Source organism: Crinia signifera, chromosome 9 (genome assembly GCF_055691185.1).
Source record: "Crinia signifera chromosome 9, ASM5569118v1, whole genome shotgun sequence".
NCBI classification, from domain to species: Eukaryota; Metazoa; Chordata; class Amphibia; order Anura; family Myobatrachidae; genus Crinia; species Crinia signifera.
Window position 1 is genome coordinate 97,192,959 of NC_139225.1, and position 14,511 is coordinate 97,207,469.

At 40.6% G+C, this 14,511-nt stretch overlaps 1 protein-coding gene across 2 annotated transcripts in view; it reads left to right on the forward strand.

The window, feature by feature from the left end:
• The window catches only part of RNF128 (ring finger protein 128), a 169,030-nt gene extending 155,064 nt beyond the window's left edge, over nucleotides 1–13,966 (forward strand). For both annotated transcript variants that reach the window (XM_083159429.1, XM_083159428.1), the window contains exons 4-7: nucleotides 3,670–3,752; nucleotides 6,815–6,911; nucleotides 9,218–9,386; nucleotides 11,290–13,966. In XM_083159429.1, coding sequence (XP_083015555.1) covers nucleotides 3,670–3,752; nucleotides 6,815–6,911; nucleotides 9,218–9,386; nucleotides 11,290–11,408 — 468 coding nt within the window. In that variant the 3' untranslated portion in view covers nucleotides 11,409–13,966. The remainder of the gene's footprint in view (nucleotides 1–3,669; nucleotides 3,753–6,814; nucleotides 6,912–9,217; nucleotides 9,387–11,289) is intronic.
• The last annotated feature ends 545 nt before the right edge of the window (nucleotides 13,967–14,511 follow it).

Here is a 14,511-nt window from a genome sequence, read left to right on the forward strand (position 1 = left end):
TGATAGCTATAACATCGGCGAGGAGGGTCAGCGAGATTCAGGCCCTCTGGATCAAGGAACCGTACCTAGTGATCTTCCCTGATAGGGTTGTGCTGAGAACTCACCCAGACTTCATGCCGAAAGTCATATCAGCGTTCCACTTAAATCAGGAGATATCCTTGCCTAGGTTTTTCCCTGAGCCGATTAATGACGAACAGAAGGCCTATCATACGCTGGATCTGGTGAGAGCAGTTTCAGTGTATCTGGACCGTACAAAGGAGATCAGAAAGTCTGATCACTTATTCATTATTCCTGAGGGTCCGAAGAAGGGCTCTAGTGCCACGAAACAAACCATTTCGAGATGGATACGAGAAGTTATCGTATTCGCCTACAAAAATGAAGATAAGAGACCGCCTCCAATCATCAAGGCACATTCAACCAGGGCAGTGGCCACATCATGGGCTAGAAGGGCCAAGGCGTCGGTATCGGAGATCTGTCAAGCCGCTACATGGTCATCCGTCCATACCTTTACTAACCACTATGCCTTGAATGTGTCTACAGCCCACTTTGGGAATCTTGTAATCGAAGAGGCCTTGTCCATAAGATAAGTCTTTTGAATAAATTACTATTGCATTCATATTGGCTCCCTCCCGTTTATTGTACAGCTTGGGTATGTCCCACTGTCATGGCTGCCATGGGGATCGTAGAAGAAATATGCTAATTATACTCACCGATAATTCCTTTTCTTCCTAGAGATCCCATGGCAGCCACTTATTTCCCACCCTTTGTGTTAGAAGTTTTTTCAGGGACGTTGGTGCGGAGACACTCGAAAGACACAGAGGAAAGGGAGGTGTGAGCTGTTATACCCGGGGGGGCGGTCCCTGAAAAAAGTCCTGTCTAATCTGGTAGGAGGAGGGGAATATCCCACTGTCATGGCTGCCATGGGATCTCTAGGAAGAAAAGGAATTATCGGTGAGTATAATTCGCATATTTTTTAATGGTTACTGCATCTTATGCAGCGACAATAGACATGTTGGCAGGTCCTTTTGTCTGGACCAGATGTCCAAACTAGCTCCTGCCTGCCCTGCATCATCACCAGCGGGTCGGGTATGAAGTCTTAGTTGTTTCCTCACAGCCACAGGTTTCGGAGAAAATGAAGGAGCTGTTGCCACAGTCCTCTTCAGATGACTGTCTCCCGACCAGCAGGTCTTTACACCACTGTAAACTTGTGTCCGCCAGAAACAGACACACAACATACGCTTTAAACAGAGGCTCGAGTACAGTGGCCAAAATGTATTCCTCTGACTTTTTAATAGACTGATCACCTTCGTATCCTGGCAAAGCGTATGAAGGGCTTCATCCACAAGACCAACATGCTTTGTGGAATCACTGCATGCCTTAGCTCCTCAACTTTCTCCAGCTGCTTCTGCAACAGCCTGATCAGGGTAATGATCCGACTCAAGCTGTTAGTGTCAGAATGTTATGTAGGTTAGTCAAGGGCTCTGGCACTCACAATCCACTTTTGTCATCCGCTGGGGTGCAAAACATCTCAGGCAGGGATCCGGGGGGTACAGCCACATATAGTAAAAGTCCAAAAATAAGAGCACTCACCAGACTTCCAGCACTTCTGCAGTTAAATGTTTTTTAATACATCACCAAAGGACTAAACAGTCATGTTGACGTTTTGAGCTATACAAGGCTCTTTATCAAGACCACACTCTCTGTCTCACTGCATCAGAAGATCTAACACACTGATCAGCTGTGCCCCTTAAGTACCCTGATGCCAGGAAGTTATCTTAATTGCTGGTCAGTACCAGAACTGTAATTGAAAAGATACTTTCTAAACACATTAGTGGGATATAAATCATCCCCACATTTGCTCTCCAGCAACCACAGCCGCAATATAGAAAAAGCGGAGTATAAACAAGTATCACTCGCCCATAATGATTGTCCCGGCGTGCATTCCATTCAGCTGGAACGCACATCCAGATTTCCTGGACGGAGCTATCCACGTCACAGGCATATTGCGTCTTTCATTGGTCAGCCGGAGGCGCAATATGCCAGTGACGTGGATAGCTCCGTCCAGGACATCTGGTGGTGCGTTCCAGTTGAATGGAACACACGCCGGGACATATGAATCGTTATCGAAGCATTGACATGACTGTTTAGTCCTTTGGTGATGTATTAAAAAACGTTTAGCTGCAGAAGTGCTGGAAGTCTGGTGAGTGCTCTTATTTTTGGACTTTTACTATATGTGGCTGTACCCCCGGGATCCCAGCCTGAGATGTTTTGCACCCCAGCGGATGACAAAAGTGGATTGTGAGTGCCAGAGCCCTTGATAGATAGATAGAGATATTTCTATCTCTCTATCCTCAGACATATCTTGGTATCGGGTCCCAAGATTTCTGTTGCCGGCCCTGTCAATACTGCACTGTGGGTACTCCTTCCAGCATATGTAGAGGACGTGCAAATGGTGGAAGGAGCCACCTCTTCCTGTACAGTGATGGGAAGGACAGGCATCACAACTACCAACACACTTGGATTCTCCTTGGGGATTTGTGATCCCATGTTTTTAGAAGGCACATTTGTTTGCGGTGTTTTTGATGACCACTTTAACGCTAATTTTTTTTAAGCAGGGGGAGGTGGAGGGCTTAGATCATCATGTGAAGCTAAATGATTAGTCCTGAACATAAGCCAGGGCCTAAGCCGTTGCTTGCCACTCTATGGCATATTGGCAAGCATACGTTTTCTCCTCAAACGATTTACATTTATTTATTTATTTTCTTCATGCTACTGAACTTTTGGGATTTTACATGCCCTCTATGATGACATTGGGCATCGGACTTGGCAGACAACGTTGATGGAATTTTATCCTCTGTCGTGACTAGTGGCAGCAGCTTAAGCACTAGGAGGAAGTGATTGTTGATCTTCCACTTATCCTCCAAATTTTGTTTGGAATTATGCACTAGTATCATTGGACTGGACTTTAATGGCAATACCACGGGGCTGGACTCAGATGTAACACTATCAATGGACTGAACACTGCAGCACGATCACTGGACTGGACATTAACTGCAACAGTATCAGTGGACAGCACACTTTCTCTCCTAAGCTGGAGTGAGGAAATGGTGATGCCCACCCGCATTTATATAGGGTTTGGATCTCGAGATCCCGAGACCCATGCTCCGAGCCTGGGTGGGATATTTTGAACAGGCTAGGAAAGCAGTTAGGGGGTGTCTGGATTCCCCTTATCCGAACTCTCTCAACCATAGTTTTTTTTGTAGGAGCCACAGATGGCAAAACAAGAATGCTTGCCCAAAATTCCAACTGAGGTCCACAGCATTTTTTTTTTAAACTGACTTTAGTCAATGTGCCCAACACCATGGACACTTCTAAACAGTGCGGCCATGCTCTTCAATTTACTATAAGCGAATGTTTGCATTGTATAAACCCTTTTCCTCTCATTACCTTTTGGCTTAAGTAGGTCAAATTGCGGTTTAATATATTTTTAGTTTATAGTTTGATACATATTTATATGCTTGAAATAGTTGCAAGTGTATGCTTTCTTGTGGACACCAATCCTCTATAGCAACACGTTTTTGGTACCATTTTTAAAACCTCATCTTTAATCTGTTTTTATAATGTAATCTTTTTTTAATTGTCTCATGGTTTTATCTGTTTATTCCCTAGGTGCTTGGTCCGGATGGCGATAGCTGTGCCGTGTGTATTGAAAGCTACAAAGCAAATGATGTTGTACGCATTTTAACTTGCAAGTATGTGTTTCTGCTAACATTAACCACTTTTGCTTAGGTCTGAGTCACATTATTAGGTACAATGAAAGAAACTGATGTGCAGGAAAAGTGTAAGGTTCCCTTTCCAGCAACAAATCGAATGCTTAATTTATTTGTTTATTCTAAACAACCAAAATTAAAGCTACAGTCTGTGTAATGGGCAACATACCCTATTCTCCTGTGAACCATTAAAATATATGTTGCTGGTTTAAGATAAAGTTTTGAAAAATGCAGAATGCTTTTAATGATCAAATACATGTACAGTATATCAATTAACAATATTCATCTTTAGGACTATATCTGAGCAGGAGTCTGAACAACACATTTTGATTATGGACAGTTGAATCCTGATTATATAGATGTATACTTTTGGCTAGAAGAAAACAAATCCAAGAACCAATTGACTCTGTGTGTGCAGTTGGTGTGCACATATTAAGATTACTAAGCAGGTGTTAGTGTGGATTATGTGACATGCTCATCTTGGTCAACATCAAATAAATTGTTTACCTGGGTTAGAGGATTAAGATCATATTTCTGTATTAAATACGTGGCATTAAAATGACTTGTTTGTTTTTGTCAGCTGCGTACAGTGTACGTGGGAATTAGAAAGTAGGACACTTGGTAAATAATTTTTCCACTTTAGTTGTACTTGTAAATTATGATCCAAATGGAGCACCTATACAGAAAGGGAGGGGGTGGGGGGTTTGTGCCAACATTTCTTGATGTGGTGAAAAAAACGGTACTTGTGTAGTTTCACGGCGGCACTGGGATCGCATTGCATGCGATTTAGCACACCCCCACTATCAACGTCAGCCCGAAGTGTGGCAAGCGTACGCGGTAAGCGTCCACCCGACCTGTTCATACCCCCACTATTCACATCAGCGTGTGGTTGATTTTATAAAGTGTGGTGAGCCCCGCAGAAAACGAGCCTGAAGCGTGGTGAGCGCATGCGGAATACACTTCAAGTAATTGGGCTTGTTTTCTGCGGGGGTTTCCACGCTTTATAAAATCAACTCCACGTGAACGTAGATAGTGGGGGTATGAACAGGTCGGGAGGACGCATACTGCGTGTGCTCGCCACGCTTCAGGCTGACATGGATAGTGGGGGGGTGCTAATCAGCAGACAGTGCCGCTGTGCAATTACACAAGTACCATCGCATTGCACGCAAATCGCATGTGATGCTATCCCAGTGCCGTTGTAAAACTACACAAGTACCAAAAAACGAAGTGTTTTTCTTAAAAAAAAAAAATATCTTTTAAGGCAGAAAGCTTTTTCCACTTAGTAAAATGTAGTAGGTAAAACGGATTCGGCATGAAAAGCCGGCGGTTGGGATTCCGGCGTTCAAAATCCCGACGCCGGAATCCCGAACGCCGAAATCCCGACAAGGGGGGACGTGGATCGCACCCCCCCCTTGTGGGCTCGGTGCCTCTCTATGCTCGGCACACTAATTTATTCTCCCTCCGAGGTTGTCGTGGACACACACGGGGGGAGAAAGTGTCGGGATTTCGGCGTTCGGAATTCCGGCGTCGGGATTTTGAACGCCGGGATCCCGACCGCCGGGATTTAAACTGCATCCCAGTAAAACATGCCCCATACAACCACCACTTTCCAAATATAACTTAATATATTAATATAAACATTTTGCTGCATGCCAGTTCAGGGGAGCAGGGCTGAGCTATGTCAGAACCTGCCATCATTACTGGTAAATGCAACGATCTGCAAGGAAGACTGGTAAATGCAATGATCTGCATGGAGGGGCCAAAATTATGCAATGCATCATTTAGGAATGCCCCTCAAGAGGACCAGGATTCCTGTGAGTCTCTCTTCCTGCACACTTTACTAGGAAGCAGGCAGGATTTGGAAAAACCAGCTATACCTGTACTTCTGGAGGTTGAGGACTACCTGAAAAAATCAGGAGAGTAGGCAGCTCTTCTTTAATGTGTGGGAGACGGGGTTCTGTCTCTGACCAATTCCTGATTTTTATCAGTCAGAAGTATTTGGACTATGTTGTAGGACAAAAAAATTGTTTTTAAAGCATCACTCCCAGTACAGATAAAACAGTCATGCCAAAATGTATCCATATTGTAACTGCTAAAATCACAAAGCAAGTGAATCTGTTTCTTTCAGATCTAGTATTGTGAGACAAACTTTTGGTACTGCTTTCCTAGCACAGCGCCCACGATCTAGATTGTATGTGTGGGGCTGATATCTCAAGCATCTCATGCATCTTATGTGTTTGTGCGGCATAAGATGACGCAATCGACGCGATTGACGAGATTTTTACATTGCAAGCATCTCATGTGTTTGTGTGGCATAAGATGCAGGAGATGATGTATTCGACGAGATTTTTACATTGGAAGCAATGTAAAAAGGCCCCAAAACCCCAAATTTAATTGCCAACCCGAAGCGTGGCGAGCGGCGGCGGTATGCGTCCTCCGACCTTTTCAAACCCCCTTATCCACGTCGGCGTGGAGTTGATTTTATACATGTAAAGTAGTCCGCGTCCGCTCGCCACGCTTCGGGCTCGCTGCGCTCGCCACACCTATATAAAATCAACTCCACGCCGACGTGGATAGTGGGGGTATGAAAAGGTCGGAGGACGCGTACCGTCGCCATGCTTCGGGTTGGCGTTGATAGTGCTGGTGGCGTTAACAATGGTTATTGGGCGCTCACGATTTTTGGATCTCATGCATCTTATGCATGCATAAGATTCATGAGATTAAAAAATCGGGTCCATCGCGTTGATTGTATGCCTTAGGTATCTTAAACGAGACAGGCGCCGTGCTAGGAAAGCAGTACCAAACTTTTTAATAGTATTACAGCGCCCACTCATGTCTGTATATACTGGGGGACATAATGTGGAGCCATGGCAAACTGGAGCAAGCTCATGTCACAGCACCCCCAATATTCACAACACAAACAAGTATACATTGTCCTGATAGGGGGAAAAGTGTCCTACTTATGAAATGATGGCTAATACTATACGTTTTCAATGGCTAGTTTTTCTATTTATAGTTTAATATTCTATAATCTGTTTCCATAGTCACTTCTTCCATAAGAACTGCATTGATCCCTGGTTGCTTGAACACCGAACATGCCCAATGTGCAAGTGTGACATTCTGAAATCATTAGGCATTGTGGTAAGTCACCTGCTGGATGTCTGTCCCTCTACTGATGGCCTGTATAGTTTGGTCTTTAAACAGGAAGTGTGTTTTACATGATGGCTACTATTCGCTAGAGCCTTGATGGCGAACCTTGACACAGATGTTGTTAACTACACATCCCAGTATGCTCTGCATCAGATTTAGCATGGCCAAATAGCAAAACTGAAGCAGAGCTTGCTGGGATGTGTAGTTCAACAACTGGAGTGGCAAGGTTAGCCATCCAGGTGCTAGAGAGTATATGCTACGTTTTCCATAAGGTGCATTTTATAGTGTTAGCTGGGCTATGTGATAAAGGGGGACATGTACTAAGCCTTTGAAAATCTAAGCCAATCGGCTCTTGTCCATTTTCAAACTCAACCTACAACATGGCAGGAGCTGATCATCGGTGCTTTATCTATCTCCACTTTATCTCTCTCAAGGCTTAGTACATTTGTCCCATAGGGGTTACTTTATGAAGAAGCTTCTACTGTACCTATAACTTTTATAAGAGGTACTTCATAAACTCTATCTTGAACTAATTGGTTGCTATGAGCAACTTTAACACAGGTCCACTACTCCACTCTTTACACTGCTTGATATGTCAATCATAGCTACACCTCTAGGATTTGCTATCAAAATAGACCCATAATATTTTGAAATAATCAACCTTGTACTCTAATTATACAGCACATTATATCTAATACAATTTTATGGAAGAAATTTTTCCATAGTTTCATTAGTTTTTTTAAAAACTTGAGTCAAACAAATGAGGTCACGAGTACCTAGTGAATGGACAAGATGTTATCTTATAAATACTGGTTAAGCCCTCACCATCATTTCTCTATATGTAAAAGATGAGCACCGCTTAAGCCATCACTAATAACAAGCTATTACCTGAAAATTGGTGTAATTAGAACCCTTCTTATAGTATTACAAATCTTCTATGAGCATTAATGTCTAAAACCAGACGTGTAGGATACTGTAGGTTCTCCGTTTGCATGTAATGATTTTTCTGAACTTCTCTTTTATTACTTTGACGTTTTATATATCTCAGCTTAACATATAGTGCAGTTTATAAATGGACGTGTTGACCGCTTATCCAGTGGCGTAACTAAAAATGTGCTGTTGCCCCTGCCAGGAGTTTACCTGTGGTTTGAGCCTGGGACCCACTGAAGATTTGTCTGTGGTCCCGGCTCCTCTGTCCACTCCGTCCTATGTCCAGTGTCTAATGAAAACTTACCATCACAAAATGTCCGCCCCCATACAGCAGACAGTTTTCTGCTGTATAGGGGGCGGACATTTTGTGATAGTCCATTTAGATTACAAGCAGAATCCAGGAGGGGACCACAGAAAAATCTTCTGCGGGTCCCGGGCTCCGACCACAGGTGAGCTCTCAACAGCGGCATTATATACAGTGCCTCCCCGCAACTGCGGGGTCTGCGGGGCAATTGTTAAGCCACTGTGCTTATGTTTCAATGCTGGTACAATTAATCAGTGTATACTCCATCTGAACGTTTAGTATTCCACTTTTGTGGTTGGTGAGCTATCATTTGTTTATGTTGACAGGTTTCTTTCAATGCTAGGGTACAGATGCACTTAGCTAGGCCTGGCCAACCTTTGGCACTCCAGCTGTTGTGACACTACATATCCCAGCATTCTTTGCCACGGTTACTATACCCTAATATCAAAACGATGGCAATACATGCTGGTACATAGTTTTGCAACAGCTGGAGAGCCACATGTTTGTCCGGCCTGCACTAAGCCTTAGAGCAGGCATGTCCAAACTATGGCCCTCCAGATGTTGTGAAACTACAAGTCCCATCATGCCTTGCTACAGTTTTGCTCTTAGGGAATGCTAAAACTATGGCAAGGCATACTGGGATGTGTAGTTTTACAACAGCTGGAGGTCCACAGTTTGGACATGCCTGCCTTAGAGAGTGGTAAAGAAGTAAATGGGAAGAGGCAAAGTGCCAGCCAATTGGGTCCTGTCCTTTTCCAAACATGGCAGTTATAAGCCGATTGGCTGGTACTTTTATCTCTTTCCACTTTGTTTGCAAAAAGACAGGACCCGATTGGCTGGTACTTTATTTCTCAACTCTAAGGCTAAGCACACCAGCAACTAAGTGTATAGAGCCCTAGCTTATTTTCTTATTTCTGATGAGTATAGTTGAGACCGACCAAGGATGATATCATTTATCATTGCATCAACCGTCCATCTTCCGCTTTCTGTTATATATTATTATATATATATTTTTTGTGCTCTGATTTAACTATGAATTTTTTTATTTTTGAATGTTTTTAAGGCTGAGGATGATGAAGAGCCAGATACCAGCCTGGCAATAGCCACAGTGTCCAATGAGCTTCAGCATAACACAGTACGGGTAGAGGAAGAGACCCGTAGTGAGACTGCATCTTCTGGATATGCCTCAGTAAGAGGTGCTGATGAACCCACAGAAGAACCTGAAAGTACATGTGAGTTTTCCAGTCTGCCATTCATCCATACATACATTTCACTTGCTAATCATTCAGTCAGAGGTGTAATGGCCAAATTAATGAAACGTTGCCATTACTGTTGAAATGCTATGCCGTAATCCCTTTACAGTTTTATATGGAAAAACATTGGAGGTTCTGTGTTTGAATACCATTTAATATACTTTGATAAAGTATGTAGTGGGAGGGAAAAAAAAATCCTAGTTTTGGCAATATAGTTTAAAAAAAAAAGTAAAAAAAAAAAAAAAAAAGAAATCTCTATCTATCTCATTACACACACTTACCCCCAGGCACGGGCCTGGCTGGCGCTGGTGACACATTGGAAAGCTCTGTACCTGTCTTGACAAAGGCCCTCCGGGGTTGAAACGTTGACTATGTGATGTGATCTTCTATGAATAAATAGCATTATTACCTGCTATGGTGGGGAGTGCCCTCCCTGGCTTAAAAACCTGGAACTAGTTGCTATATTTGGAATTTGACTTCCTTAGGGGAGCACCCCATATTTGTACATTACCTAGATAAGTGTGTGATATATATATATATATCTCCTTGACAGAGAGTGGTCTGCACACCAGTTTAAAGACAAAACATTTTTTATGTCATAAAAAAGGTGAAGCACATGGCATTGCATTGGAATCAAAAGACAAATGGCATTGCATTGGAATCAAAAGACAAAAAGTAAGGTGCAGGTTACTTATCCAAAACCCATCACAGCAGTATAGTGTTACAGGGGAACCTGTCACCAGCTCCAAAGCATGAATACCCGACAGCCTGTTTCGGTGGTGCGACCACCTTCCTGAAGGGTATAAGCATAACTGACTTGCTAGCCATATATAAAGGCCCAGATGGCGCCAAAATCGGCCAAACCGTTCTCACCTTTCTAATCACCTCACCTGGTATACCTGTGCCCTGGAACGCACATGAACCGCACTTCCGGTTCCGGAACCGGCTCCTCAAAATATGACCAGTAAATACCATAAAGTGAACCTGATATAAACATGTTAATCCTGTATAACATCGCTCACAGACACTACCGCGTGCCCATTGCATAACTCTGTACAAGATATGAATACTCCCACAGATCAATCCTTCTAAACTTCCAGAACTTAATGGGGAGAACTAATTATATACAATATTCAAGAAGATTAACAGAGCACAGTATTATTGGAACAATAGAATTTTGAATTCTAATTATCAATGTGGCCGTTTTATAAAGAATGAGGCAAATAGAATATGTTACGCTCCTGATTTTTACATTGGTTATCAAAAATACATTTTAATGTATGTATTCTATTTGATTTACCATAACTTTTTATCTTTTTTTTATAAATCCTTTTTTTTATTTGAAATGCATGAAATAAAAAGTAGAGTAAAATCAAATCATCGTTACATGGCATAGAACATAGTAAAAACATCATCTACATCCACAGTATAAAAAGAAAAACTTACAGATCAGATACTGTATATAAACTCAACAAGCAAAATATTAGTGTTCTAAAAAGGTTGGGCACCATTACATAACGCTTCCATGTTTATACAAACACATTTTGTAATATGTTCTCTAGTATGATCCGGCAGGGCATTTATATAGGGGAGCCAAATATTGAAAAAATTTAGCCCTAGACATCCGTATCCAAAAAACATTCAGTCAAGTCCCATTTGGTATACATTTTGGTACCTTTGCATCATTAAAGCAAGGGATATACAGTAGGATCCGAGGGAATCTACCTGGACAAGATATATCTATATATCTATATATTATATTTGTGCCAAATATACCTTTTTATGATCTGCTGTGAAATAATATATTCTGGTGATTTTTTTTTATCTATTTTTAAACTAATCTTTTTTAACTGATTTAACTTAAACTCTTCATCTTTTATAGATGAGACTGTGGAATTGGTAAACAATGACACCTCAGCCACAATTGAAGTTCTTCCTCACCTGGACAATCCAACCTTTGAACATGAGGACTCCTCCCATATTCATAATGTGAAATCATGAGCTCCTCCTATATAGGACCACAGAGATCTGGCACCTTCCACTCCAGCCGCTCGCAATGTTTTAGTCTCCTTTATTTACTCCTTTGTTAAATCAAGAGAAATTGTATGTGAGAAATGGTTTTAATTTCATTGTCAATAAGTATCTCAAACAAAGATACAGTGGAAATCTTAGGCATTCTACCAGAGCCTGTGTTGATAACTGGGCTATTTCTTACTCCTTATTGAACATATTATTTTATTAAATACATTTTTTTTTGTTTTGTTTTTATTTTAAGGTTTGCATTAACAATATATGTATATATTGTATTTTACTCACCTAAGTTTTATAACAAACTAAAAAAGTGTGTAATTTTTCAATTTCTAGATACCTCACGAAATCTGTTTTATGAAATGTGCTATATTTATCGTGTTAGGCGTCGGTGACGTTTGTCATTGTCACAAGATGAAGTTTGCAGTGTCTGACAACTGTTGGAAAATGGGATATTCCGCCTTATTTCCCCAAACTGTGAATCGGCTATATGTGGCTCTCCATTTGTGGCCTTTCAGGTCCTAACAATGTTTCCCAACATCAGGCCTCAAGGTGCGCGAAGAGGCCTGGTTTCAGGGGTATCCATGCTTGAACAGTGATGATAAAATCAAAATAAATCAACCTGTACTTAAGTATGGCTATCCTTAAAACTTGAACTGTTAGTGGGCCTTGAGGACCATAGTTGGGAACTGCAATCCTAACGTTCTTTTAACCAGATGATGGAAGGACACTGTAGACTTGGGGACATTTACTAAAGCTTCAAAAACGAAGTGTTGGTGTTGTCCATAGAGACCTATCAGATCCTGTATATAATTTTCTACAATGCAATAGAGAAATTTTATAGAATCTGGTAGCCATGGGCAACAGCTTAACTTTTGTTTTGTGAACATTCTCTTATTCCATCTGTATACACAATTTCACAAAGCCTTAGCCATCAATACTCCAATTTGATCTATAAAAGTATAGTATAAAAATATAAATAATTAAATAGAGCCCATTTTCAACTTCACCTATATATAATAATAAAATGGCCATTGTAAATATATAAAAAAAAAAATAGTCTCTTCATTTTAATTATTAATCGAACATTAATAGAACGTGTGTTTCTTCGGACCAAAAGTTCTGACCAGTTCCTGGAAGTATTAAAGGTTTAGATTTGGTGACTGATTTTAGATTTTACACCTGTTCTGCTTGTTACTACAGTAGTTACACTGCCCCTATTTTGGTGTCCTAGCTTAAGTATCCCATCTAAATGCCAATGTCTAATTCATCTGGTAACAGAAGGGTCCTCTAGACTGCTGCAGCATGCTAAGTGCAGTTGGGCACCAGCTTCTATCTTGAAGGACCCATCTCCTTGGGCCAAGCAAAGTAAAAGGCTTTTGTGTCGCTTTTATCCGATCTCCAAAAAAAGATTGGACAATTGCTTTAATAATCACAAAAAGCTACAACCAATGTCCTTCAATTGAGCAAATAAGCAATAATTGGCCAGATAGTTTGGTGGCCGTGCGGGATGCCCGACAAGCTAGGACGTTTTTTTTATTTTTTTAAAGGGGTTATCATTTGCAAGGCAAAACCATGCCCTGTAAATGACTGCCCCTTTAAAAAAAACTCTGTTTACTCGGCATCCCGCACACCCACACAACACGGAAGCTATTACATTTGACCCAATATGGTTGTGAAGAACAAAGGTAAATTGTGATCCACTCTTAATCACTTTTTTTTGTAATTCACTGCAATTTAAAATTTGTGCATTCTTAGGTTGAGGTGTTTTATTATTATTTTTTTTTAGTTGTTGTTGCACATTTCACTTTTTGGTATTCTTTAACCACCTTCCTTCTTGTTCCCTACATATGACACCAAATAACCCTTCTAATAATGTTCTGCTTGAAGTTATGCTAGGACCTCACTGAAACACATTTAATGGGATGATTGAAATACTTCCCAAAGTGTGACACCTACACAATGCTGTGTTAAATCCAGTGTACCTTTTGTCAGGTGTTTAAAGACTAATTGGTATTGCCTCAAAGCAAATATTGTAATTATTCACTCCTGCTTATACCAATGGATCTCTAGTTAAGTTTTTGGCAATAACATGGGTAACACTTTGTGAAATTGGAATACGTCTTTGTAGATCGTTGCTGATAAGCAACAAAGGTTAGGTTAGTGATGACCCATTATGGAATAGTATAAAATATTCAATATATACAATTACATCTATGGAAATTTATAACAAACAGAATAGGTTACCTACGTGACCGGTTAAATATTTTATATCCCCCAATCATCTTTTTTGTGCTTGACTACACACCTTGTATAATGTAAAGAAAAAAGCAGCACTTTATTTTTAATGTCCTTTTAATGCAGTAACCTCATTTAATTAAATGTGAACAGAAATGTGTTAATAGGTAAATGCTTTTTAAATTAATTTTCTTGTAATCCAGCAAATGTGTATCTGTAAAATGTTAAAATATTAAATATTGTACATATCATGATTTGTATTGATAAATTATGTAAATAAATGTATCCCAATAGTACTGTTACATCATTTTTTTTCAATAGATCCATGTTCTATTTAATACAGCTAACTCTTCTCCTTGCCTCTATGGGGGGAATTCAAGTGTTCTGTGCACCGATGGCCTTTAAATGGGTGTGTGGTTTTCTTGGCTATAAATAATAATAATAAAAATATATATATATATATATATATATATATATATATATATATATATATATATATATATATATATATATATATATATATTTCTCACACACGCAAGCAGATACAATTAGCTGCAAGTTTATGACATAAAGCAGTGTTTTTCAACCACTGTGCCGTGGCACACTAGTGTGCCTTCAGCTGTTCTCAAGTGTGCCCCCAGATCTAGAGTTGCCCAAACCATTTTACAGCCACCACCAGTTCAACTGTTATTTACTGGTCTCTTCTGATTATGTAAAGGGCCCATGTATTTTATTTGTGTTACCTGTGGGGACCAGTGTGATTGTTTTTTATATGGGGGCCAATAGATTTGTTTTTTCCCTGTGGGGGCCAATTTGTTTTGTCTTGTGGGAGTCTAAT